This window comes from Canis lupus, chromosome 12 (genome assembly GCF_048164855.1).
Source record: "Canis lupus baileyi chromosome 12, mCanLup2.hap1, whole genome shotgun sequence".
NCBI classification, from domain to species: Eukaryota; Metazoa; Chordata; class Mammalia; order Carnivora; family Canidae; genus Canis; species Canis lupus.
Window position 1 is genome coordinate 3597090 of NC_132849.1, and position 24208 is coordinate 3621297.

General features: G+C 43.4%; 1 protein-coding gene across 1 annotated transcript; it reads left to right on the plus strand.

Moving 5' to 3' along the window:
- Positions 1 to 1625: 1625 nt before the first annotated feature.
- Positions 1626 to 7552, plus strand: CRNN (cornulin). The gene is made up of 3 exons (XM_072768891.1): positions 1626 to 1747; positions 3744 to 3894; positions 5028 to 7552. The coding sequence occupies exons 2-3, from the start codon at positions 3757 to 3759 to the stop codon at positions 7176 to 7178; spliced, it is 2289 nt and encodes a 762-aa protein (XP_072624992.1). The 5' UTR covers positions 1626 to 1747; positions 3744 to 3756; the 3' UTR covers positions 7179 to 7552.
- Positions 7553 to 24208: the final 16656 nt, after the last annotated feature.

Sequence of the window (24208 nt, forward strand, 5' to 3'; positions counted from 1 at the left end):
CCTCAGTTTCTTCATCAGTAAATTGGACATAATGATACCTACTCATAGATAAAGCATCTGGCTTGTTAGTTCCCAAACTTACTTTCTCTTAGTTTCCAAACCTTTCTAGAGGTTCAAAGCCCCTTCAGATAAGGCTTAGCACATCACTCACAGCAAGAAGTTCTAATCTGCAGGACACCCTCTTGTTTCGCAAACTCCCCCACTCACACTGGCCTTCTCTGAACTGACCAGTTACCATAGCAACCTCTCAGATGGAGTATCCCACCAAGGACTGGAAACAGCCCCTCTCCATGCAGACAGCCTCTCCTTCAGGCTGAATCTCATCCTATGCTCTGTGACCCTTTCTGGGGCTTGTGCTGTGACTGCAGGGCTGCCCTCCCTCTGCCAGTCTTTGCAGCCAAGGCCCTTAACCTTTCCTTCCTGTCATTGCCTTTCCTGTGGGCTGCATGCAGACAAGTAAGTGAGGACTGTGAAGATGCTTTTCCAGAAGCTACATATACTTTCTGCAAAAATATATGTTAGGAGCCACTTTGGGACTTGGCTTTAGAGCTCAAAATGCTTCCTTCTCAGCACCCTCAAGGATGGTTGTTCTTCATCCACAGAGAACAAATTTGATATTTGTAAACTGCCACATTGTAATATAAGGAAACTGTGGCTAGAAATTGAGGGCTCTGGTGCACCCATCCCTTCTTCAGAGGGGCTGCTTCTCTACGGTTTTCAGTGTCTTCATTTATAAAAGGGGTTTAGTTGTGAGGATCCAACAAAATGAAGTGGTAATGAAAATGATGTCAAATCAAAGCAAAGCAAGCAGTAATTGCCAATGCTGTTAACCTCTTAGGCACTTTCTCCTGGAACTTCCAGGTTACAACCTCTGTAAGAGTAGAAACTTCTGGCATCCTGTTCCACATTGTTTCCCTCAAACCTAGTCCATTGTCTGAAATGGAGATGGCTCTCCATAAATATTTGCAGATTGGTTGACCAGTTGACTTCTCTGTCTTTGCAATGAAGAGGTTGCATTTAATTATCTTAAGCTTCTTCTCCCACCAGCTGTAAAATGCTGCCTACCCATAGGATGGGGGCTGCAGACAGCGATTAACCCTTTTTTGTTTTAATCAAAAATGAGGTCCAACCAAAAAGAAATGAAATTTAATTTCTTGCATGTCTCATAAATTTGGCATTTTGAAAAGCAATTCCAAAACCAGAATTTGAGGAATGTTCAATGTAATGGCAAGATCGCCAGAAAAACATGTGTAACTTCCCAAAGTGACCACTTTGGAAAGGATTACCCTCAATAGATGGAAATGTTTTTAAATGTTTGTATTTAAAAAAATAAAAATAAAAGTCATATGAGTCCTATGACTTTGCAGTCACATGGAGATGAAGAATGTTCACCAGGAGCCCCAACCTGTGAAACACTGCTGAGCCCATCACATCACAAAGGAGCTTCCCTAACATGAGGAGACAGACCCAGAGAGGGACTCAGGGAGGACACCCAGTATGGTAAGAGAGCCTTCTCATTAACCTAAGACAGCCACTTGTCAGCAGGTAAAACAGACAAAAAGGGAAGTGGGGCTAGGCTGGGCTGGGCTCGGCTGAGGCTTGGATGAATCAAGTCTTCCCATGGGGTGGGGATGGCCTATCTAAAACACTAGCCTCCATTAAATCTGCTATAAAAGGTTCCTGTCCTGCTGATTGGGTACTCCATACACCTCCTAACAGCCACTTGCTCGTCCTGCCTGTACATTAGGTAAGTGCCCTCCCGAGGAACCTCTTTCTCATTCTCAATGTCTTGGTGATCTGAGCTCATAAAACCAGGCTGTCAGATCCAGGCCATAGGTCTGTGGTGTTGGTTGTGGGCAGAAAGTATGTGTTCTGACTGGGCCTCAGGCAAACTGGGCGTGTGCATGTGGGAGAGGATGCTCTTCTGAAGCCATGGGGATCTTTCCTCCTCCCCTGTGGCTAGCCTGGCAGCAGCTTCTCTCACCAAAGCCTATTTTAGCAGCAGCAATGGAACCACCCATGTGCTTTCCTGGGCATCAAAGATGTCTTATTCTTAAGATTAAGCCTCTTTGCAGTGCTCAGAGTATGTGATGCTAGAATCAGGTTACTCCTGCCAACCTGACAATGGGCTTGAAACTTATCACAAAGGAAGGGGTTTACATGGTGGTCCTCCTCTACCTCAGGGCCATATTTAGGCAAGATGAGTTCATAGACTTATCCAGAGATCTGAGGGATAACTAAAAAGTCATTATTTTTACTGGCTAGAGGACAATGGTTAGGGTTTGCCATGTAGTAAGCAACAAAAATTCAGGATCTTTTGATTTCTCTGTTGAGATACAATAGTCTGAGTTTTGTACTTCGGTGTAAAAAGCAAAGTTGGCTTAAAATTTTTGACTACTGCAGGGTAGAAAGGACGCTTCCTGAAGAGCCCACCTGAGGTCGGTAGCTTTTAAAATCCTTCTGGCCACATTGTCCCACTTTCCCCAAGGTCAAGTCTTCCTCCTTCCTGCCTCTCTTCACAGTCCTATCTCTGTACTCAGGCCTCCCTCCTCTTATGCCTTCTCCTTCCCATCTCACAGCACCCTCTCCCAGTGTTCCAGCTTATACAGCCTTCCATCTCCCCCTACATTTGAACCTTGCCATCTCCAATGCCATCTTCTGGTCTCTGAGGCTTCTGCTTTAATGCACCTCCATGTCCCTTTGTCTCTTGCCCACCCAGCTACAACCAAGACTCACTTCAAGCTATGCCCAGACCCCTGGCTAATAAGAAGGAAATCTCTCCTTTCAGTTGGGAGCCATTCCTCACAGGCCACAGCACTGTGGGCTGGCAGGAGCCACACACCTATGGGCAGGCTGACCTGCCTCACAGGTCCCAATGCTGAGGTCACATTCAGAGGAACTTAGGACTTGGAGCATTGCCAACAGGGGGTAGCCCAGCCTCTTCCTGAATACATACCCAAAAGGCAGCAAGAAAGGTGAAGTCAGGTCTCTGGTGTTCCTGCTTGGCCCCACCAGAGGCAGGGGTTGACTTACATATCTACTTACTGCCTGTCAGTGTTCCCAGCAGGACCCTAACACCATAAGACAAACAAGCATTGACTAGATAGACTGTCCTTCTAGACCTAGACTGTATAGTCTAGAAGGCTCATTGCATTTGGGTTAAGGAGATATGAGCTCTTGGGTTTCTTTATTCCTTACAAGCTGTGGGGCCTTGAGCTAACCATCTAACTCTTCCGAACCTGTTTCCTCACCTATAAAAAAAAATGGAGACAATAAGGAGTACAAGAGATTATGCATATGGAAGTGCTTTGTGAAAAGTAGTTTACACAAATGTATAAACATTAGATATGTCTATAATAACATCATAATTACATTTAATTGCTGTCACTTAGTATAAGCCAGCATCTGCCAAGTGCTTTGTATGAATTATCTCTTAATCTTCACAATAATCTACCAAGTACATACTGTATTACCTTCATTTAACAATGAGTAAACCGAGGCATGGAAAGGCAAAGCAACCTGCCAGAGGTCACCTGACAGGTAGGTGGTGAGGCCTGCTCCTAACCATGGTGTGCCCCTCCTTCTCCTTCATAAAATATGTTAAGTAGGAAAGGAGGAGGGAAGACCCAGACAATAGAGACTGGAAGCAGAACTGTATATGCAAGAAGAGACCTGGAAGAAGCAGGAGGAAATGCTGAAGTTGATTTTGGAAGCCCCCATGGGGGCTTTGTTTCTTTCTCCAGCTTGACTCCAAAGATGCCTCAGCTACTGAGAAACATTCATGGAATCATTGAAGCCTTTCAGCACTATGCCAGGACCCAGGGCAGCTGCACAGTGCTCACCCGAGGGGAGCTGAAAAGGTTCCTGGAACACGAGTTTGCTGATATCATTGTGGTATGACATACCTGGCCAGGTGGGGAGGGCAGGAAAGCAGAGAGAGGAAACAGATTTGCCTGCAGATGCTTTGCCTCAAGAATCTGAGGAGGCAGCTGCTGGATCCAGGCTCAGTGGGGCTCCTGCACAGCTGTGCAGGCGGAAAGAGGGAGGGCAAAGGAACAAGAAACAGTCACAGCAGTTGACAAGCCTTATCCTTAGAGAAAATATCTTGACTTCAATTAATTCTAATTTGGAGACAAGGTGAAAGAACTCAAAAGGGACATCTCAGGGAGAGACAGAGCCTTTGAATATTCTAGAAATGAAAGTAATTGCTGCTTTCTGCTGTTTCTTAAATCTTATACAGTAACTACTTCTTTTGTCTATCAGAAACTTGATCATCCATTAATAAGAATTCATTAGAAGCATAGTTCTGTGTTATGCAGTTGCTCAAAAATATCAGCTGAGTGGTCACATCAGAAATGAGTTTTGGAGGGCAGATTGGTTATTATCAGCTGGGGGGACACTCTGGAAGCCGCTTTCCCACCCCACCCCCAACCACTAGCAAAAGCAGACCCAGGGCCTTGAGGCACTTCCTTGTCTCTCCCTGCCTTTGGTTTGCATCTAAAGCAACTAGGATGATGGTCTTAGGGACAGGAATGTATAGACACAACAGAATGCATATTCAAGACAACTTGTCCCACCAGACCCCACCCACTCCATCTTGGAAAAACACCTGAGCTTTAGTGAAGATCACAGAATCCCCTTGGTTATGTTCCTGTCATGCTTCTTCTGGTGTTGGGCTTGCTGGAGAGAATCCTGCTCAGGGCCAGGGGTCAAGGATAGCCCAAAGAATCATTATGAGCTCAATCATTCATTCATTCTTCATTGAATCTTGATCCAGTTCTTCTATAGGCCAGAAAGTATGCTAGGCACAGAAGATATAAAACAAAAAGTGCTTTCTACCCTTGTAAGAGGGGCAAGACTGCACAATAAAAGCAATTTCGTGTTAAGGCTACTGTAGCCAGGTGTGTGGTATGGGGCCAGCACAGCTGGGCTCCCAAGTTTGGGTATGGAAAGCCTGTAATTTGAGCACAGTAGCCCAACCACACCTTCCTCAGGGGAGGGATACTGACTTGGCCTCTTTTCCACAGAAACCCCAGGATCCTGCCACTGTGGATGAAGTCCTACGCCTGCTGGATGAGGATGACACAGGGACTGTGGAATTCAAGGAATTCCTGGTCTTGGTGTTCAAAGTTGCTCAAGCCTGTTTCAAGACACTGAGTGAGAGTCCTACAGGGGATTGTGGATCTCAAGAGTCTGGAAGTCTCCCCACTGGAGCCTCACAAGAGCTGGGGAAAGAACAGAGCAGGAGAGCTGAGGTGGGACAGGCCAGGGAAGCACAGCCTCGCGAAAGTAGCCAATATGGACAGAGCACACAGGCCTCCAGAGGACAGGCAGGGGCTGAGGTTCAAACCCGGGGCCAGGACAGGCAGTCTGAATCTCAGAAACAAGAGAGGGAGAGCCAGCAGACAGAAGCTGGGAAGCGTGTGCAGCAGACTGAGAGACTAGGAGAAGATAAGAGTCACCAGATCAGACAGAGGAGGTCAGAGACACAGTCACAGACCAGGGAACAGGACAGAGCCCAACACACAAGTGGACCAGTGACTGGAGCTGGAACTAGAACTCAGACAGATGTGACCCATACAGTGACACAGACAGAGGTGACCCAGGTTATGGAGCAGGACAGGAGCCATCAGATAAGAAGCCCTAGCACCCAATCACAGGAGTCTACCCATGGCCAGACCAGAGGGACTGGGGTCCAGGGTCAAGACAGGAGCCAGACAAGCCAGGTAGTGACAGAACATGTTCAGACACTGGGAGGGGCCACCCAGGCCATGGAGCAGGACAGGAGCCATCAGATAAGAAGCCCTAGCACCCAATCACAGGAGTCTACCCATGGCCAGACCAGAGGGACTGAGGTCCAGGGTCAAGACAGGAGCCAGACAAGCCAGGTAGTGACAGAACATGTTCAGACACTGGGAGGGGCCACCCAGGCCATGGAGCAGGACAGGAGCCATCAGATAAGAAGCCCTAGCACCCAATCACAGGAGTCTACCCATGGCCAGACCAGAGGGACTGAGGTCCAGGGTCAAGACAGGAGCCAGACAAGCCAGGTAGTGATAGAACATGTTCAGACACTGGGAGGGGCCACCCAGGCCATGGAGCAGGGCAGGAACTATCAGATAAGAAGCCCTAGCACCCAATCACAGGAGTCTACCCATGGCCAGACCAGAGGGACTGGGGTCCAAGGTCAAGACAGGAGCCAGACAAGCCAGGTAGTGACAGAACATGTTCAGACACTGGGAGGGGCCACCCAGGCCATGGAGCAGGACAGGAGCCATCAGATAAGAAGCCCTAGCACTCAATCACAGGAGTCTACCCATGGCCAGACCAGAGGGACTGGGGTCCAGGGTCAAGACAGGAGCCAGACAAGCCAGGTAGTGATAGAACATGTTCAGACACTGGGAGGGGCCACCCAGGCCATGGAGCAGGGCAGGAACTATCAGATAAGAAACCCTAGCACCCAATCACAGGAGTCTACCCATGGCCAGACCAGAGGGACTGGGGTCCAGGGTCAAGACAGGAGCCAGACAAGCCAGGTAGTGATAGAACAGGTTCAGACACTGGGAGGGGCCACCCAGGCCATGGAGCAGGGCAGGAACTATCAGATAAGAAGCCCTAGCACCCAATCACAGGAGTCTACCCATGACCAGACCAGAGGGACTGGGGTCCAGGGTCAAGATAGGAGCCAGACAAGCCAAATGGTGACAGGAGGACACATTCAGACAAAGGCAGGGCCACAAACCCAGAGACATGCACAGGCCACGGACCAGGACAGGAGCCAGACTGCGAGGCATGTAGTGGATAGAGATGAGGGACAGACTCAGAGACAGTCAGGCAGTAGTCACAGATGGACACAAGTGAGCCACTATGAGGCAGGAGAGGGGAAGCTGGGAGAACAGGCCCAGTCTGTGGCAAGCACTCTGACAGGCAGACAGGACTGGAGCAGCACTCACCCAAGGTGCAGTGTGACAGGAGGGCAGGGAGAGAGAGAACCCATAGTGATTACCCAGGAGTGGGTAGGTGACCACACAAGGGAGATGGAGATTCCCAGGCAGGACCAGGGCAGTCTGTGCACTGGTATACCTACAGCCCAGGGCCAGGAGGCAGCTCAGTCAGAAGGGAAACGAAGCCTCACAGCCAAGGGGCTGTATTCCTACTTCAAAAGCAACAAGCCATGAGTGTTCCAGGCCCAGACTCCAATGCCCAGTACCAGAAGAAAACAGCTGCAGAGGGGTTGACTTGTCCGGCCCTGGCCAGTCCAGTTGGCATGTCTCTTGACATCAGCTCTTAATCATGGTGTTTCTCTCTTAGGTCTTTCTCAATGATAACATTTCTGCAAGGTGCTTTCTACCCTAAACTCTTTTCTCATCTGCTCTACTGTGCGAATACTCTCATAAACAGGAAGACACAGAGCCAGTCATCCATTTGTGCTAAATTCTCCTCAGTTTGTGGGGGTTTTCAGAGCTACTTTTATCTCTTCCATCTGTCCATTGACCCATCTAACCTAAAGCAGCAATAAAACCTTCCTGAGCAACTCAGCTCTGTGTCCCTTTCAGTCACTATTGACATGATGGGCTTAGGGCTACAGAGCCATGGTAATGAACTAGACATGGTCCCTACCCTAGAAGAGCAACTGGTTGAGAAAATATTGCACAATATTCCAAGAGTTATAAACATGTGAAAAGAGCAGATATCATATTTTTATACTTAGTAGAGATGGATAATAAAAGTTTTCAACCAGAAAAGGCTTTTTTGCAAGGCTCTTAAAAGACAAGCAGGATTTAGGTAGGTAGGTAACATTCTAATTCTAGAGTGTTAAGTCTCTGTTCACATGTAAGTTCATATAAGAAGTCTGATTTAAGGTTACTAATAAATGGAAGAAGGCTGCTGGGGACTATGTAAGTGAGAAGGGAAAGGCATGTGCTACCAGGAACTACGCCAGGAACCAGAACCTGGCTCCTCCTGTGTGTCAGCTCTGACCTCTCTTTATGTCTCATTAGCTGGATATGAAAAAGTTATGGGGTAGAAATTTTAACTCTGGTTTATTGTCACAATCACCTCAGAAGTAGTTTTTAAAATATAGTTTTATTCATATAACACCAGAGACTCTGGGTCCACAGGTTTCTAGTGGAGGTTACAAAACCTGTGTAAAAACTTATGGGGGCTTCTGCCTCTGATAGTGTGTCAGACTAGATACTCTGAAGGTCCTTGCACAACAAAATAACTAGATCCTGCATAAAGAATATTTTCCATTTCATTTTGTTTTACAAGAAGTAAGAGCAATCTCTAAGGAGAAAACAAAATGTGTTAGGGTGAATAACAACCCTTAGGTGGGGGAGAAGTTACGGGGGTGGAGTAGTAGGGTGACCCTATGCTTGCCTTGTCCCTTGACACAGCTAGATAAACATCAAATCATTCTGAACACTTAAGAAATCTATCTGGGGATTGAGAGAACAAACTGCATAACTAGAGGGAGAGAAGAGGCCACTCGTGGAAGGTAGGAGGTTCAGAAATATGATTTGAGGGATAAAAAAGTCATGGAGACTATAGAGGAGAGGGAGCCCTGATCAGATAGAGAGGAGAGAGAAAGAGAACAGGGCACAGGGCATTGCATAAGAAAAACAATTCCCCAAAATCATTGATGGGGAAAACAAGAGGGGCTGATTATTGCAAGTTTTTACAAGCAGCAGAGCTCAAAGTCTGACATTTTAGAAGTCTGTGAGATTGCCAGGGTAAAGCCTGGTGGGTGTAGAGGCATTTCTGTGGAGAAGGATAGAGGCCTAGAAGTGGGGAGTGTGGCTAAGAGAGATAGTTCCCCTTCTTGGAGTACATTTGGGAGAGGTGGCATGGCCTGTCTGGGGACAAATGAGCCAGTGAGCCCCATAAGAGTAGAGACACCTGCTGAGGGGAGCTAACCTGGACACTAGTTTTTTGCTGAACTTTAAACTCCTAACACCTGCACATTCTTGAAACTGCCTTCAGGGACAAACCAGCACCATCCCTGGTGCACGGAGACCCTCCTCAGAGGATCAGCACCGGTCTGTGCCCCACCAGATCCATAAAATTTGGAGTTTTAACCCAGCCCATGTGCCTGAGATAAAACACAGGAGCATGGCCTTCCAGGTGGACAGACAACCTAGACACAGATAGGGAGAAGGCAGTGTTCTTTTTTTTTAATTTTATTTATTTATTCATGAGACACACACACACACACACACACAGAAAGAGAGAGAGAGAGGCAGAGACACAGGCAGAGGGAGAAGCAGGTTCCATGCAGGGACCCCAACGTGGGACTCAATCCTGGATCTGCAGGATCAAGCCCTGGGCCAAAAGCGGCACTAAACCACTTAGCCACCCAGGATGCCCTGAAGGCAGGGTTCTGACAGAAGTCAGGGACACAAGAGGGAAGATTGTTGCTCTTCTGTAAAGCCTTCCTGAATAGTGGCAGATGCAAATGCCCCACCCTGGGGACAAGAGAGTGGGCTAACACCATTTGCACCCCCACCTAGGAGCACTGACCAAGTGCAGACAGCATATACCAGAAACATTCCTGAAGCACCAGGATCTGGACAGAATAAGACCTCTTTGTCATAAAGCCAATACTCTCAGGAGCAATAAACATAACAGGCTTTCCTACACATAAAAGACAGAGACCTAGGTGAAATGCCAAAGTTGAAGAATTGATCCCAAAAGAAAAAACAAGAGATCTAAAAGCAACAGAGATCTAATAGCCAGAGATCTAATAGCAACATATGGAAGTAATATGTCTGATTTAGAATTTAAAACAACAATCATAAGATTACTAGCTAGGCTTCAGAAAAGCATAGAAGACAACAGGGAGTCCCTTACCACAGAGATAAAAGACCTAAACACTAGCCAAGCTAATTTTTTTAAAACTATAACCGAGATGCAAAACCAACTGGATGTAATTACCACAAGGATGGAAGAAGTGGAGGAATGAATAAGTGATATAGAAGATAGAATTATGGAAAATAATGAAGCTGAAAATAATGTAGACTTATTCTTCATGGCTCCTTCCACAGTCTTGCAATTGTGTACATTGCTGCTATGAACATTGGGGTGCAGGTGTCCTGTCATTTCACTACATCTGTATCTTTGGAGTAAATACCCAATAGCGCAATTACTGGGTCATATGGTAGCTCTATGTTTAACTTCTTAAGGAACCTCCACACTGTTTTCCGGAGTGGCTGCACCAGCTTGCATTCCCACCAACAGTGCAAGAGGGTTCCCCTTTCTCCACATCCTCACCAGTATTTTTTGTTTCCTGTCTTATTAATCTTCACCATTCTCACTGGTGTGAGGTGGTATCTCATTGTGGTTTTGATTTGTATTTCCCTGATGGCAAGTGATGCGGAGCATTTTCTCATGTGCTTGTTGGCCATGTGTATGTCTTCTTTTTTTAAAATTTTTTTAATATTTATTTATTTATTTATTTATTATTTTTATTTATTTATGATAGTCACAGAGAGAGAGAGAGAGGCAGAGAGAGAGAGGCAGAGACACAGGCAGAGGGAGAAGCAGGCTCCATGCACCGGGAGCCCGATGTGGGACTCGATCCCGGGTCTCCAGGATCGTGCCCTGGGCCAAAGGCAGGCGCCAAACCGCTGCGCCACCCAGGGATCTCTGTGTATGTCTTCTTTGAAGAAACAGCTCTTCATGTCTCCTGCCCATTTGTTGACTGGGTTCTTTGTTTTTTGGTGTTGAGTTTGATAAGTTCTTTATAGATCTTGGATACTGGTCTGATATGTCATTTGCAAACATTTTCTCCCATTCTGTAGGTTGCCTTTATTCTGATATATGATTTGCAAACATCTTCTCCCATTCTGTAGTTGTCTTTTAGTTAGTTGATAGTTCCCAACTTGAAGATCACTGCTTGTTAGAGAAGTGTTCTGGGGACAATGCAGCAATGCATACCATATGAAGTCTCCAATCAACAAGGAAACAATGGATATGAATGACACACTGGACCAGATGGATTTAGCAGATATATTCAGAACATTTCATCCTAAGGCAGAATACACATTCTTTTTGAGTGTACATGGGATGTTTTCCAGAATAGATCACATACTGGGTCACAAAGCAGGCCTCAACCAGGACAAAAAGATTAAGATCAGACCACAAAGATATGAAACTTGAAAGTCAACCACAAGAAGAAATTGGAAAGACCACCAATACATGGAGATTAAAGAACATCCTCCTGAAGACTGAATGGGTTAACCAGAAAATTAAAGAAGAAATTTAAAAATATATGGAATCATGTGTAAATTAAACACAACAGTCCAAAACCTTTCAGAAGCAGCAAAGGTAGTCCTAAGAGGGAATTACGCTGCAATACAGGCCTACTTCAAGAAGGAAGAAAATCTCAAAGACACAACCTAATCTTATACCTAAAGGAGCTAGAAAAGAGATAGCAATAAAGCCTAAACTACCAAAACTGAAACAAGAAGAAATAACAACTTTGAACAGACTGATAACTAACAAAGAAAGTGAATCAGTAATAAAAAAAATCTCCCAACAAACAGAAGTCCAGGCCCAGATGGCTTCCCAGGGTAATTCTATCAAATATTTGAAGAAGAGCTAATAGCTATTCTTCTCAAACTATTCCCCAAAAATAGAAATGGAAAGAAAATTTCCAAATTGATTCTATGACACTAACATTACCGTGATTCCAAAACCTTTAGACAAAGAGACCACAAAAAAGAACAATTACAGGATGCCAAAATTCTCACCATGGTACAAGCCAATAGGATCCAACAGTACATTAAAAGGATTACTTACCACAATCAAATGTGATTTACTCCTGGGACGCAAGGGTGGTTCAACCTTAGCAAATCAATCAATGTGATACATCACACTAATAAAAGAAAGGAAACAAACTATATGATCCTCTCAATTGATGCAGAAAAAGCATCCGACAAAATATAGCATCTTTTCTTGACCAAAACTCTCCACAGTGTAGGGATGGAAGGAACATATCTCAATATCATAAAAGCCATCTATAAAAAGCCCACAGTGAATATCATTCTCAATGGAGAAAACTGAGAGCTTTTCCCCTAAAGTCAGGAACAACACAGGGATGTCCACTCTCAACACTGTTGTTCAACATAGTACTAAGTCCTAGCCTCAGCAATTAGACAACACAAAGAAATAAAAGGCATTCAAGTCAGCAAAAAGAAATCAAACTCTCACTCTTCACAGATGACATGATATTTTATGTGGAAAACCCAAAAGAACATACCCCAAGATTGCTAGAACTCATACAGCAATTTGGCAATGTGGTAAGATATAAAATCAATGCCCAGAAATCAGTTGCATTTCTATACACTAACAATGAGACTGAAAAAAGAGAAATTAAGGAATCGATCTCACAGCTGCACTAAAAACCATAAGATACCTAGGAATAAACCTAACTAAAGAGGCAAAATATCCATACTCTAAAAACTATAGAACACTTAGGAAAGAAATTGAAGAAGATACAAAGAGATGGCAAAACATTCCATGCTCATGGATTGGAAGAATAAATATTGTTAAAATGTCTATGCTACTCAGAGCAATCTACACTTTCAATGCAATGTATTGAAATTTTCAAATGAACATTTTTCACAGAGCTGGAACAAATAATCTAAAACTTGAGTGGAACCAGAAAGGACCCTGAATACCCAGAGGAATGTAGTAGAAGAAAACCAAAGCTGGTGGCATCACAATGCCGGACTGCAAGTTCTATTACGAAAGTATTACAAAACCATCAATACTGCATGCTACTGGCACCAAAAACAGACACATAGATCAATGGAACAGAATAGAGAACCCAGAAATGGATCCTCAACTCTATGGTCAACTGATCTTCGACAAAGCAGGAAAGAATATCCAATGGAAAAAGAACAGTCTTTCAACAAATGGTGCTGGGAAATTGAATAGCCACCTGCAGAAGAATGAAACTGGACCACTTTCTTACACCATACACAAAAATAAACTCAAAATGGATGAAAGACCAAAATGTGAGACAAATCCATCAAATCCCAGAGGAGAACACAGGCAGCAACCTTTTCAACCTCAGCCACAGAAACTTTTTGCCAGATATGTCTCCAAAGGCAAAGGAAACAAAAGCAAAAATGAACTATCGGGACTTCATCAAGATAAAAAGCTTCTCCATAGCAAAGCAAACAGTAAAAAAACTAAAACGCACCCTACGGAATGGGAGAAGATATTTAACGTGATACTCTATGTAAAAAATCCAGGGGCCCCTGGTTCTCTCAGTGGTTGAGCATCTGCCTCCGGGTCAGATCGTGATCATGGGGTCCTGGGGTGGAGTCCCACATTGGCCTCCCCACGGGTAGCCTGCTTCTCCCTCTGCCTGTGTCTCTGCCCTTCTCTCTGTGAATCTCATGAGTAAATAAATAAAATCTTTAAAAAATAATGGAATACTTGCTCTCAGCTCAAGTGTTAAGTATTGAGAAGAACTGAACAACACAATTAATAAGATATAAAGAACTTTTCGATGATCTGTATTTTTTTATCTGATTCTTTTTATTCTTGAAAATGTGGCTACTATGATATTCAAAATTACATATGCAACTCACATTTGTGGTCCATGTTATGTTCCTGTTAAATAGCATTGGCTCATATGCTGTTTAAAATGTTCCTTGACCGAGCTCCCTAAAGGGTTGCAGTGCGTGCCTGGCTGGACCCGGGAGCAGCTCGGAGGCGGCTCGGGCAGAGGCTTCGCGTGGAGGGAGCTGCGTGGCGGGAGCGGGATTCCAGCAGTGCAGGCCCGGGAGCCCAGGGCGCCGGGGACACAGCCTAGGATCCGGCGCTCCCCCGGGACAGGCAGAGGCTGGGAGGGCACAGGACGGCAAGGACACTCCTGCCGCTGGGCAGCCCCGAGCTGTGCATATCAGCGGCCCCTGCCCCTGGAGCATCCAGGCCCCTGCAGACGGAGAGCTCTGGTAGTTACTGCAGGAGCTGACTTTACGGCTGGAGAGCTGGCCACCACTGTTGTTGTTCCTCCTGGGGCATCACACGTTGAACAACCCCCACTAAGCTTCACAGTGGCCTCACGGGACAAACAGGATAAACAACTCAACCTGAGCCATGCACCAGGCAGGGGACTGAGCAGCTCCCCCAAGGGCTCACACCTGAGAATCAGCACAGCAGGCCCCTCCCCCAGAAGACCAGCTAGAGGTACAGGGGAAAAACAAGTTATTGACCAAACAGCACTAGAAAGTTCCAGGGAAGTCGAGGGATTTACAGTATATAGAATCAGAGGATACTCCCCCTTCTCTTTGTTTTCTGTTGCTTCCCCCCCCCCCATTTTTTTCTTTTCTTCCTTTTTTTTTCTTCTTCTCTTATTTTTTTCTCTTTTTCTTTTCTTCTTTCTCTTCTCTTTTTTTCTCCTTTTCCCAATACAACTTGTTTTTGGCCACTCTGCCCTGAGCAAAATGACTAGAAGGAAAACTTCACCTCAAAAGAAAGAATCAGAAACAGTCCTCTCTCCCAAAGAGTTGCAAAATTTGGATTACAATTCAATGTCAGGAAACCAATTCAGAAGCACTATTATAAAGCTACCAGTGGCTCTAGAAAAAAAGCATAAAGTACTCAAGAGACTTCATGACTGCAGAATTTAGATCTAATCAGGCAGAGATTAAAAATCAATTAAATGAGTGAGTGACATAGAAGACAAGTTGATGGCAAGGAGGGAAACTGAGGAAAAAAGAGAAAAACAACTAAAAGATCAGAAGGATAGATTAAGGGAAATAAATGACAGCCTCAGGAAGAAAAATCTACGTTTAATTGGGGTTCCTGAGGGCGCTGAAAGAGACAGAGGTCCAGAATATGTATTTGAACAAATCATAGCTGAAAACTTTCCTAACCTGGGAAGGGAAACAAGCATTCAGATCTTGGAAATAGAGAGATCCCCCCCTAAAATCAATAAACACTGCTCAACACATCGGCATTTAATAGTGAAGCTTGCAAATTCCAAAGATAAACAGAAGATCCTTAAAGCAGCAAGAGATAACAAATCTCTAACTTTTATGGGGAGAAATATTAGATTCACAGAGACCTGGCAGGCCAGAAAGGGCTGGCAGGATATATTCAGGGTCCTAAATGAGAAGAACATGCAGCCAAGAATACTTTATCCAGCAAGGCTGTCATTAAGAATAGAAGGGGAGATAAAGAGCTTCCAAGATAGGCAGAAACTGAAAGAATATGTGACCATGAAGCCAGCTCTGCAAGAAATATTAAGAGGGATTCTGTAACAGAGGAAGTCCAAGGGAACAATCCACAAAAACAGGGACTGAATAGGTATCATGATGACACTAAACTCATATCTTTCCATAGTAACTCTGAACGTGAATGGCTTAATGACTCCATCAAAAGGCACAGGGTTTCAGACTGGATAAAAAAGCAAGACCCACTTGCTGTCTACAAGAGACTCACTTTAGACATAAGGACACCTACAGCCTGAAAATAAAAGGATGGAGAACCATGTACCATTCAAATGGTCCTCAAAAGAAAGGAGGGGTAGCCATCCTTATGTCAGATAAACTAAAATTTACCCCAAAGACTGTAGTGAGATGAAGAGGGACACTATATCATACTTAAAGGATCTATCCAACAAGAGGACTTAACAATCATCAATATATATATATATATATATATATATGCCCCTAATGTGGGAGCTGCCAAGTATATCAATCAATTAATAAACAAAGTTAAGACATACTTATATAATAATACACTTATACTTGGTGACTTGAATGTAGCACTTTCTACAATCGACAGGTCTTCAAAGCACAACATCTCCAAAGAAACAAGAGCTTTAAATGATACACTGAAGGATGAATTTCACAGATACTTATAGAACTTTACATCCAAATGCAACTGAATACACATTCTTCTCAAGTGCACATGGAACTTTCTCCAGAATAGACCACATACTGGTTCACAATCAGGTCTTCACCGATACCAAAAGATTGGAATCGTCCCCTACATATTTTCAGACCATAATGCTTTGAAATTAGATCTAAATCACAAGAAGAAGTTTGGAAGGATTTCAAACACGTGGAGGATAAGGACCATCCTGCTAAAAGATGAAAGGGTCAACCAGGAAATTAAGGAAGAATTAAAAAGATTCATGGAAACTAATAAGAATGAAGATACAACTGTTCAAAATCTTTAGGATACAGCAAAAGCAGTCCTGAGGGGGAAATACATTGCAAGACAAGCATCCATCCAAAAAATGGAAAGAACTCAAATACAAAAGCTAACCTTGCACCTAAAGGAGCTGGAGAAAAAACAGCAAAGAGATCCTACATCCAGCAGAAGAGAGTTCATAAAGATTCAAGCAGAACTCAATGAAATAGAGGCCAGAAGAACTGTGGAAGAGATCAACAAAACCAGGAGTTGGTTCTTTGAAAGAATTAATAAGATAGATAAACCATTAGCCAGCCTTATTAAAAAGAAGAGAGAAAATACTTAAATTAATAAAATCATGAATGACATTTGGGGAATATAAAAATAGTGAAAGGGAATAAAGGGGAAAGGAGAGAAAATGAGTGGAAAATATCAGAAAGGGAGACAGGACATGAGAGACTCCCAACTCTGGGAAACGAACAAGGGGTGGTAGAAAGGGAGGTGGGTGGGGGGTGGGGGTGGCTGGGTGATGGGCACTGAGGGGGGCACTTGATGAGATGAGCACTAGGTGTTATTCTATATTTTGGCAAATTGAACACCAATAAAAAAAATTAAAAAAATAAAAATAAAAAAAATCATGAATGAGAAAGGAGAGATCATCCCCAACACCAAGAAAATACAAATGATTTTAAAAACATATTATGAGCAGGTATATGGCAATAAATTAGGCAATCTAGAAGAAATGGATGCATTTCTGGAAAACTACAAACTACCAAAACTGGAACAGGAAGAAATTGAAAACCTGAGCAGGCCACTAACCAGGGAGGAAATTGAAGCAGTCATCAAAAACCTCCCAAGACACAAAGTCCAGGGCCAGATGGCTTCCTAGGGGAATTCTATCAAACGTTTAAAGAAGCAACTATACCTATTCTACTAAAGCTGTTCAGAAAGATAGAAAGAGATCGAATACTACCAAACTCGTTCTATGAGGCCAGCATCACCTTAATTCCAAAACCAGACAAAGACCCCCACCAAAAAGGAGAATTACAGACCACTATCCCTGATGAACATGGATGCAAAAATTCTCAACAAGATACTAGCCAATAGGATCCAACAATACATTAAGAAGATTATTCACCATGATCAAGTGGAATTTATCCCCGGGATGCAAGGCTGGTTCAACACTCATAAAACAATCAGTGGGATTGATCATATCAGTAAGAGAAAAAACAAGAACCATATGATCCTCTCAATAGATGCAGAGAAAGCATTTGACAAAATACAACATCCATTCCTGATCAAAACTCTTCAGAGTGTAGGGATAGAGGGAACTTTCCTTGACATCTTAAAAGCCATCTACAAAAAGCCCACCACAAATATCATTCTCAATGGGGTAACACTGGGAGCCTTTCCCCTAAGATCAGGAACAAGACAGGGATGTCCACTCTCACCACTGCTATTCAAAATAGTACTAGAAAAGATGGCGGAAGAGTAGGGTCTCCAAATCACCTGTCTCCACCAAACTACCTAGAAAACCTTCAAATTATCCTGAAAATCTATGAATTCGGCCTGAGATTTAAAGAGAGACCAGCTGGAATGCTACAGTGAGAAGAGTTCGCGCATCTATCAAGGTAGGAAGACGGGGAAAAAGAAATAAAGGAACAAAGGCCTCCAAGGGGGAGGGGCCCGCGAGGAGCCGGGCTGAGGCCGGGGCGAGTGTCCCCAGGACAGGAGAGCCCCGTCCCGGAGACGCAGGAGCTGCACCGACCTTCCCGGGCGGAAAGGGGCTCGCAGGGGGTTGGAGCAGGAACCAGGAGGGCGAGGATGCCCTCGGGCTCCCGGGGACAGTAACAGCAACTGCGCGCCCAGGAGAGTGCGCCGAGCTCCCTAAGGGCTGCAGCGCGCACGGCGGGACCCGGCGGGACCCGGAGCAGCTCGGAGGAGCTCGGGCGGCGGCTCCGCGGAGGGGGCTGCGCGGCCCCGGGAGCAGCTCGGAGGGGCTCGGGCAGAGGAAGAGGCTCCGTGCGGAGGGGGCTGCGCGGTTCCAGGAGCAGCTCGGAGGGGCTCGGGCGGCGGCTCCGCGGAGGGGGCTGCGCGGCCCGGGAGCGCGAATCCACCAGCGCAGGCTCCGGAGCACAGGGCGCCGGGACACAGCCCAGGATCCGGCCTCCCCCGGGACAGGCAGAGGCCGGGAGGGCCCAGGACAGCAAGGACGCTCCTGCCCCAGCTGAGCACATCAGCGGCCCCGCCCCAGAGCCTCCAGGCCCTGCAGACGGAGAGCTCTGGAGTTACTGCGGGGGCTGAATCCAGGTTTCCAGAGCTGCCCCGCCACTGGGGCTGTTCCTCCTGCGGCCTCACGGGGTAAACAACCCCTACTGAGCCCTGCACCAGGAGGGGGCACAGCAGCTCCCCCAAGTGCTAACACCTGAAAATCAGCACAACAGTCCCCTCCCCCAGAACACCAGCTAGACTGACAACTTCCAGGAGAAGCCAAGGGACTTAAAGAACACAGAATCAGAAGATACTCCCCGGTTGTTCTTTTTTTGTTTGTTTGTTTTTGTTTTGTTTTGCTTTTTGATTTGTTTCCTTCCCCCACCCCCTTTTTTTCTCCTTTCTTTTTCTTTCTCTTTTTCTTCTTTTTTTTTTTTTTTTTCGTTTTTTTTTCTTTTTCTTCCCTTTTTTTTTCTCTTTCTCTTTTCTTTCCTTCTTTCTCTCCTCTCTTTTTCTCTTTTTCCCAATACAACTTGCTTTTGGCCACTCTGCACTGAGCAAAATGACTAGAAGGAAAACCTCACCTCAAAAGAAAGAATCAGAAACAGTCCTCTCTCCCACAGAGTTACAAAATCTGGATTACAATTCAATGTCAGAAAGCCAATTCAGAAGCACTATCATACAGCTACTGGGGGCTCTAGAAAAAAGCATAAAGGACTCAAGAGACTTCATGACTGCAGAATTTAGAGCTAATCAGGCAAAATAGTACTAGAAGTCCTAGCCTCAGCAATCAGACAACAAAAAGACATTAAAGGCATTCAAATTGGCAAAGAAGAAGTCAAACTCTCCCTCTTCGCCGATGACATGATACTCTACATAGAAAACCCAAAAGACTCCACCCCAAGATTGCTAGAACTCATACAGCAATTTGGCAGTGTGGCAGGATACAAAACCAATGCCCAGGAGTCAGTGGCATTTCTTTACAATGAAACTGAAGAAAGAGAAATTAAGGAGTCAATCCCATTTACAATTACACCCAAAAGCATAAGATACCTAGAAATAAACCTAACAAAAGAGGTAAGGATCTATACCCTAAAAACTATAGAACACTTATGAAAGAAATTGAGGAAGACACAAAGAGATGGAAAAATATTCCATGCTCAAGGATTGGCAGAATTAATACTGTGAAAATGTCAATGCTACCCAGGGCAATGTACACACTTAATGCAATCCCTATCAAAATACCATGGACTTTCTTCAGAGAGTTAGAACAAATTATTTTAAGATTTGTGTGGAATCAGAAAAGACCCCGAATAGCCAGGGGAATTTTAAAAAAGAAAACGATATCTGGGGGCATCACAATGCCAGATTTCAGGTTGTACTACAAAGCTGTGGTCATCAAGACAGTGTGGTACTGGCACAAAACCAGACACATAGATCAATGGAACAGAAAAGAGAATCCAGAAGTGGACCCTCAACTTATGGTCCACTAATATTCGACAAAGGAGGAAAGACTATCCATTGGAAAAGACAGTCTCTTCAATAAATGGTGCTGGGAAAATTGGACATCCACATGCAGAAGAATAAAACTAGACCATTCTCTTACACCATACACAAAGATAAACTCAAAATGGATGAAAGATCTTAATGTGAGACAAGATTCCATCAAAATCCTAGAGGAGAACACAGGCAACACCCTTTTTGAACTGGGCCACAGTACCTTCTTGCAAGATACATCCATGAAGGCAAGAGAAACAAAAGCAAAAATGAACTATTAGGACTTCATCAAGATAAGAAGCTTTTGCATAGCAAAGGAAACAATCAACAAAACTAAAAGACAACCTACAGAATGGGAGAGGATATTTGCAAATGACGTATCAGATAAAGGACTAGTATTCAAGATCTATAAAGAACTTATTAAACCCAACAGCAAAGAAACAAACAATCCAATCATGAAATGGGAAAAATACATGAACAGAAATTTCACAGGAGAAGACATAGACATGGCCAACAAGCACATGGGAAAATGCTCCGCATTCCTGGCCATCAGGGAAATACAAATCAAAACCACAATAAGATACTACCTCACACCAGTGACAATGGGGAAAATTACCAAGGCAGGAAAGTACAAATGTTGGAGAGGATGTGGAGAAAGGGGAACCCTCTTGCACTGCTGGTGGGAATGTGAACTGGTGCAGCCACTCTGGAAAACTGTGTGGAGGTTCCTCAAAGAGTTAAAAATAGACCTGCCCTAAGACCCAGCAATTGCACTGCTGGGGATTTACCTCAAAGATCAGATGCAGTGAAATGCCAGGACATCTGTACCCCAATGTTTCTAGCAGCAATGTCCACAATAGCCAAACTGTGGAAGGAGCCTCGTTGTCTATCGAAATATGAATGGAAAAGAAGATGTGGTCTATGTATATGATGGAAGATTACTCAGCCATTGGAAACGCCAAGTACTTACCATTTGATTCAACGTGGATGGAACTGGAGGGTATTATGCTGAATGAAATAAGTCAGTCGGAGAAGACAAACATTATATGGTCTCATTCATTGGGGGAATATAAAAAATAGTGAAAGGGAATAAAGGGGAAAGGAGAAAAAATGAGTAGGAAATACCAGAAAGGGAGACAGAACATGAGAGACTCCTAACTCTGGGAAATGAACAAGGGGCGGTAGAAAGGGAGGTGGGCGGGGGTGGCTGTGACTAGGTGACGGGCACTGACGGGGGCACTTGAGATGAACATTGGGTTTTATTCCATATCTTGGCAAATTGAACACCAATAAAAAATTTTAAAAAATATTCCTTGGTCTCATTTTTGGATATTCTGCTTGGTAGTTGAAGGTTAAGGCCCAGAAATCTAATATTTTTTAGCTCTCCATATATACATGTGTATCTCCACACCAATACATTAATGCAACAATAAAAGTACACCTCCTACACATGGAATGTTCAATATTAGGCAACATAGAGAATCTCAATGCAGTATTTAGAAACAGAAATAGAAGAAATAGTGTTCTTACAGGCACATGTAGAATGAATGAATATTGGCAATTCTCCCTGTTGTTATTGTTTTGTTGGGAATTAATAATAGACAGACACTATTAAACAACTCTTAGATAAAAGAAGGTGAATACAAAATGAAATTGCAGAACTTTTAAAAAATGATAATTGAACTAGATGTATAGGGATCTGTGTTAACTACATGAATGCTCCCAGGAAAATTCAAAGCTTTAACTACAATTATATAAGAATTAAATGAATTAATAGTATAATTTGAAAATCTAGAAAAATATTAATGTAGAAAAAAATATATATATAAGGAAGAATTTTAAAAGTTATGAGCATAAATTAATGACCATTAGAAAAGCAGTAAAATAAGCACATAAGTTAGTAAATAAATAAACAACTTATTTCTTTGAAATAACAAAATAGGAAACCACTAACCAACTTTTAAAAGGTAAAAGAAAGGTTCACATGAGAAAGCACAAGTGCACAAAATAAGAAAGAACAAAGGGCAAAAGATATAAATAGATTGTTGACAGAAGACATTCAAATGATCCTTAAATATCTGAGAAGATGCTAAAGCTTGTTTATAATAATAGAAATACAAATTAAAACTGTAACAAGATATCATGTCTCACCATTAGTTTGGCAAACATCTAAAAGTTTGAGAATAGACTTTGTTGACAAGGCTGTGGAGAAGAGGCACTCACACTTTTTGGTGGGAATAGTAAGTGATACAACCTCAGTAGAGAGAACTTGGCAAAATCATCATTATTGCATCTTCTGTTTTTGTTCTTGCTTTTTTCTCAATGCCTGAAGTAGATACTGGCAGATAGTAGCATGCAATAATGATTTGTTGGAAAAACAGAATAATTTGATCTACTCTTTAACACACAGTAGGCCATTTAATCTCTAGACAGGCCTATAACTATGGAAAGACAAATATAAGTATAATCAAGCTCATATCAACTAAGAAAATGGTTTAAATGTTACCAAGTCAAGCAGTTAGAAAATGGCAGAGACAAAACTAAACCCAGACTTTCTGGATAGAAACTTAGTGACTGAAAAAGAAAAAGAAAAAGAAAAAGAAAAAGAGAAAGAAAAAGAAAAAGAAAAAGAAAAAGAAAAAAGAAACTTGGTGACTAATCATGCATCAGAAGCAAAGTTCACTTAAAGGGATTGGCAGGAATTCACAGACAGTGGCCCTTCCATTCCCACCTCTGACCCCAGCAGAGTATTCTGGCCATGAAAGCATGGAGCCTACTGACATCTTGGAAGGGATGACATTCTCAGGATCCCTGTTCCAGAGAGCTTCCAGAAAGAGGAAGGGGATGACCCTAGAACAACAGGGGAAATATGAGGTAGTAGTGGCTCTGAAAAAGAAGGCAAGCAATAGTGAAGTCAAGCAGAGGTGAGAGCAGGCAACCTACTCCCTATAACCTCCTGTGCTTTGCCACATGGACCTGAAAATTGCAATGAGATGCCCCCAAGGTTTAAGTTAAATAGAACAAAGATTCCTTGTAAATAGTAAACATTAGAATGGATCAGATTAGAGATATATCATAGTCAACCTTAAAAAAAAGAATGGGGTCCAAGGAAACAATCTGACTGCAAATTTAATATATTGGCCTTTCATTCAGAAGGGAGGGGGATTATTCAGCTAAATGTAGAAAAGAGGATTCGTGGAGGTCAATGAGACTAGACCCATATACGCAGTCTGTGTATGGGCAAGAGGGCCAAGTCCTACTGGCAAGATCTATGATGCAGTGGACCTCTATCAGGGACTGGCCAGACATCAGTAATCTCCAAATTGGGAAACTAACTTTCCTCCTCTGAGTCTGTGATCACCAGCTTCTAATTACAACATCTCTGTCCATGTGGGAACAAAAGGCACTGCTCAGGGGATATGAGTGACCAGTCCTTTCAACAGTTATGTTTCTTGTTGTAAATTGATTAACTGAAATCATGGATGCCAGTTCTAGTCTCTGGGTTTGGCAGATCTGAAGAAGGATCTACTTTCCTTCTGAGCCTGGGTGCCTGTGAGTAGGTCCTAATCCTTGTGACCACAGGACATCTACCAAGGTAACCTCACTGCTTCATCCCTGGCCTTGCCCTTCCTTCTCTTAAGACTTACTGTCCTTCCTCAAACTTTTAGTTTCCTAAGGCCAAGAGGAAAATTTTGTGGAAAATATAGAAGGGACTGATGAGAATGGAGTATATGTGTTCACAGCCTCTGGTATGGAGTCTATTTCTTTTGAAGAGTAGAGAAATAATCCTTCCACATGGTATCAAACATATTAAAATATACCTGCAGACCATTTAAATATAATTTTTGCTAAGATGTTTTTGGAAACATTTTAATAATTTTGTTTCTGAAATTATTTACATATAAGTCATACATTTATTTTAGCTATTATTTCTTTTCATTTACAATACACATTATTGAGAAGAACTCTATATTAAAAATTGCTTAATAAGTAAGAACTTTTTGTGAATATTAGATTTCACAATGAATGAGATTCATGAAGTTTTCTTTCCAGACCTTTCAATGTTTATAGATTTCAATTTTGCACAATTTTATTTTTGTGATGACATACATATACACCTATATAAAGATATCTGTTTATTTTTGATTCAAACATTTTGTTGACTCTTGCAAAATGGCTGGGTTTTCAGGGATACTCAGGGCTGAAGCCTCCCTCCAAAATCCACCCACTCTCTTCCACCAGTACTTTGCATTCATATAGAAGGCAGGTATACTGCACTGCTTCCCTCTGGTGGTGGGAAGGACTAATGCCTCTAAAGGCGGTTCTGCAGGAGGGCTTTGGCTCC

Coding starts and splice junctions, on each gene's coding strand:
- CRNN (XM_072768891.1), top strand. CDS start 3,757: ATGCCTCAGCTACTGAGAAACATTCATGGAATCATTGAAGCCTTTCAG. Junction 3,895..5,027: donor AGTTTGCTGATATCATTGTG/GTATGACATACC, acceptor TCTTTTCCACAG/AAACCCCAGGATCCTGCCAC.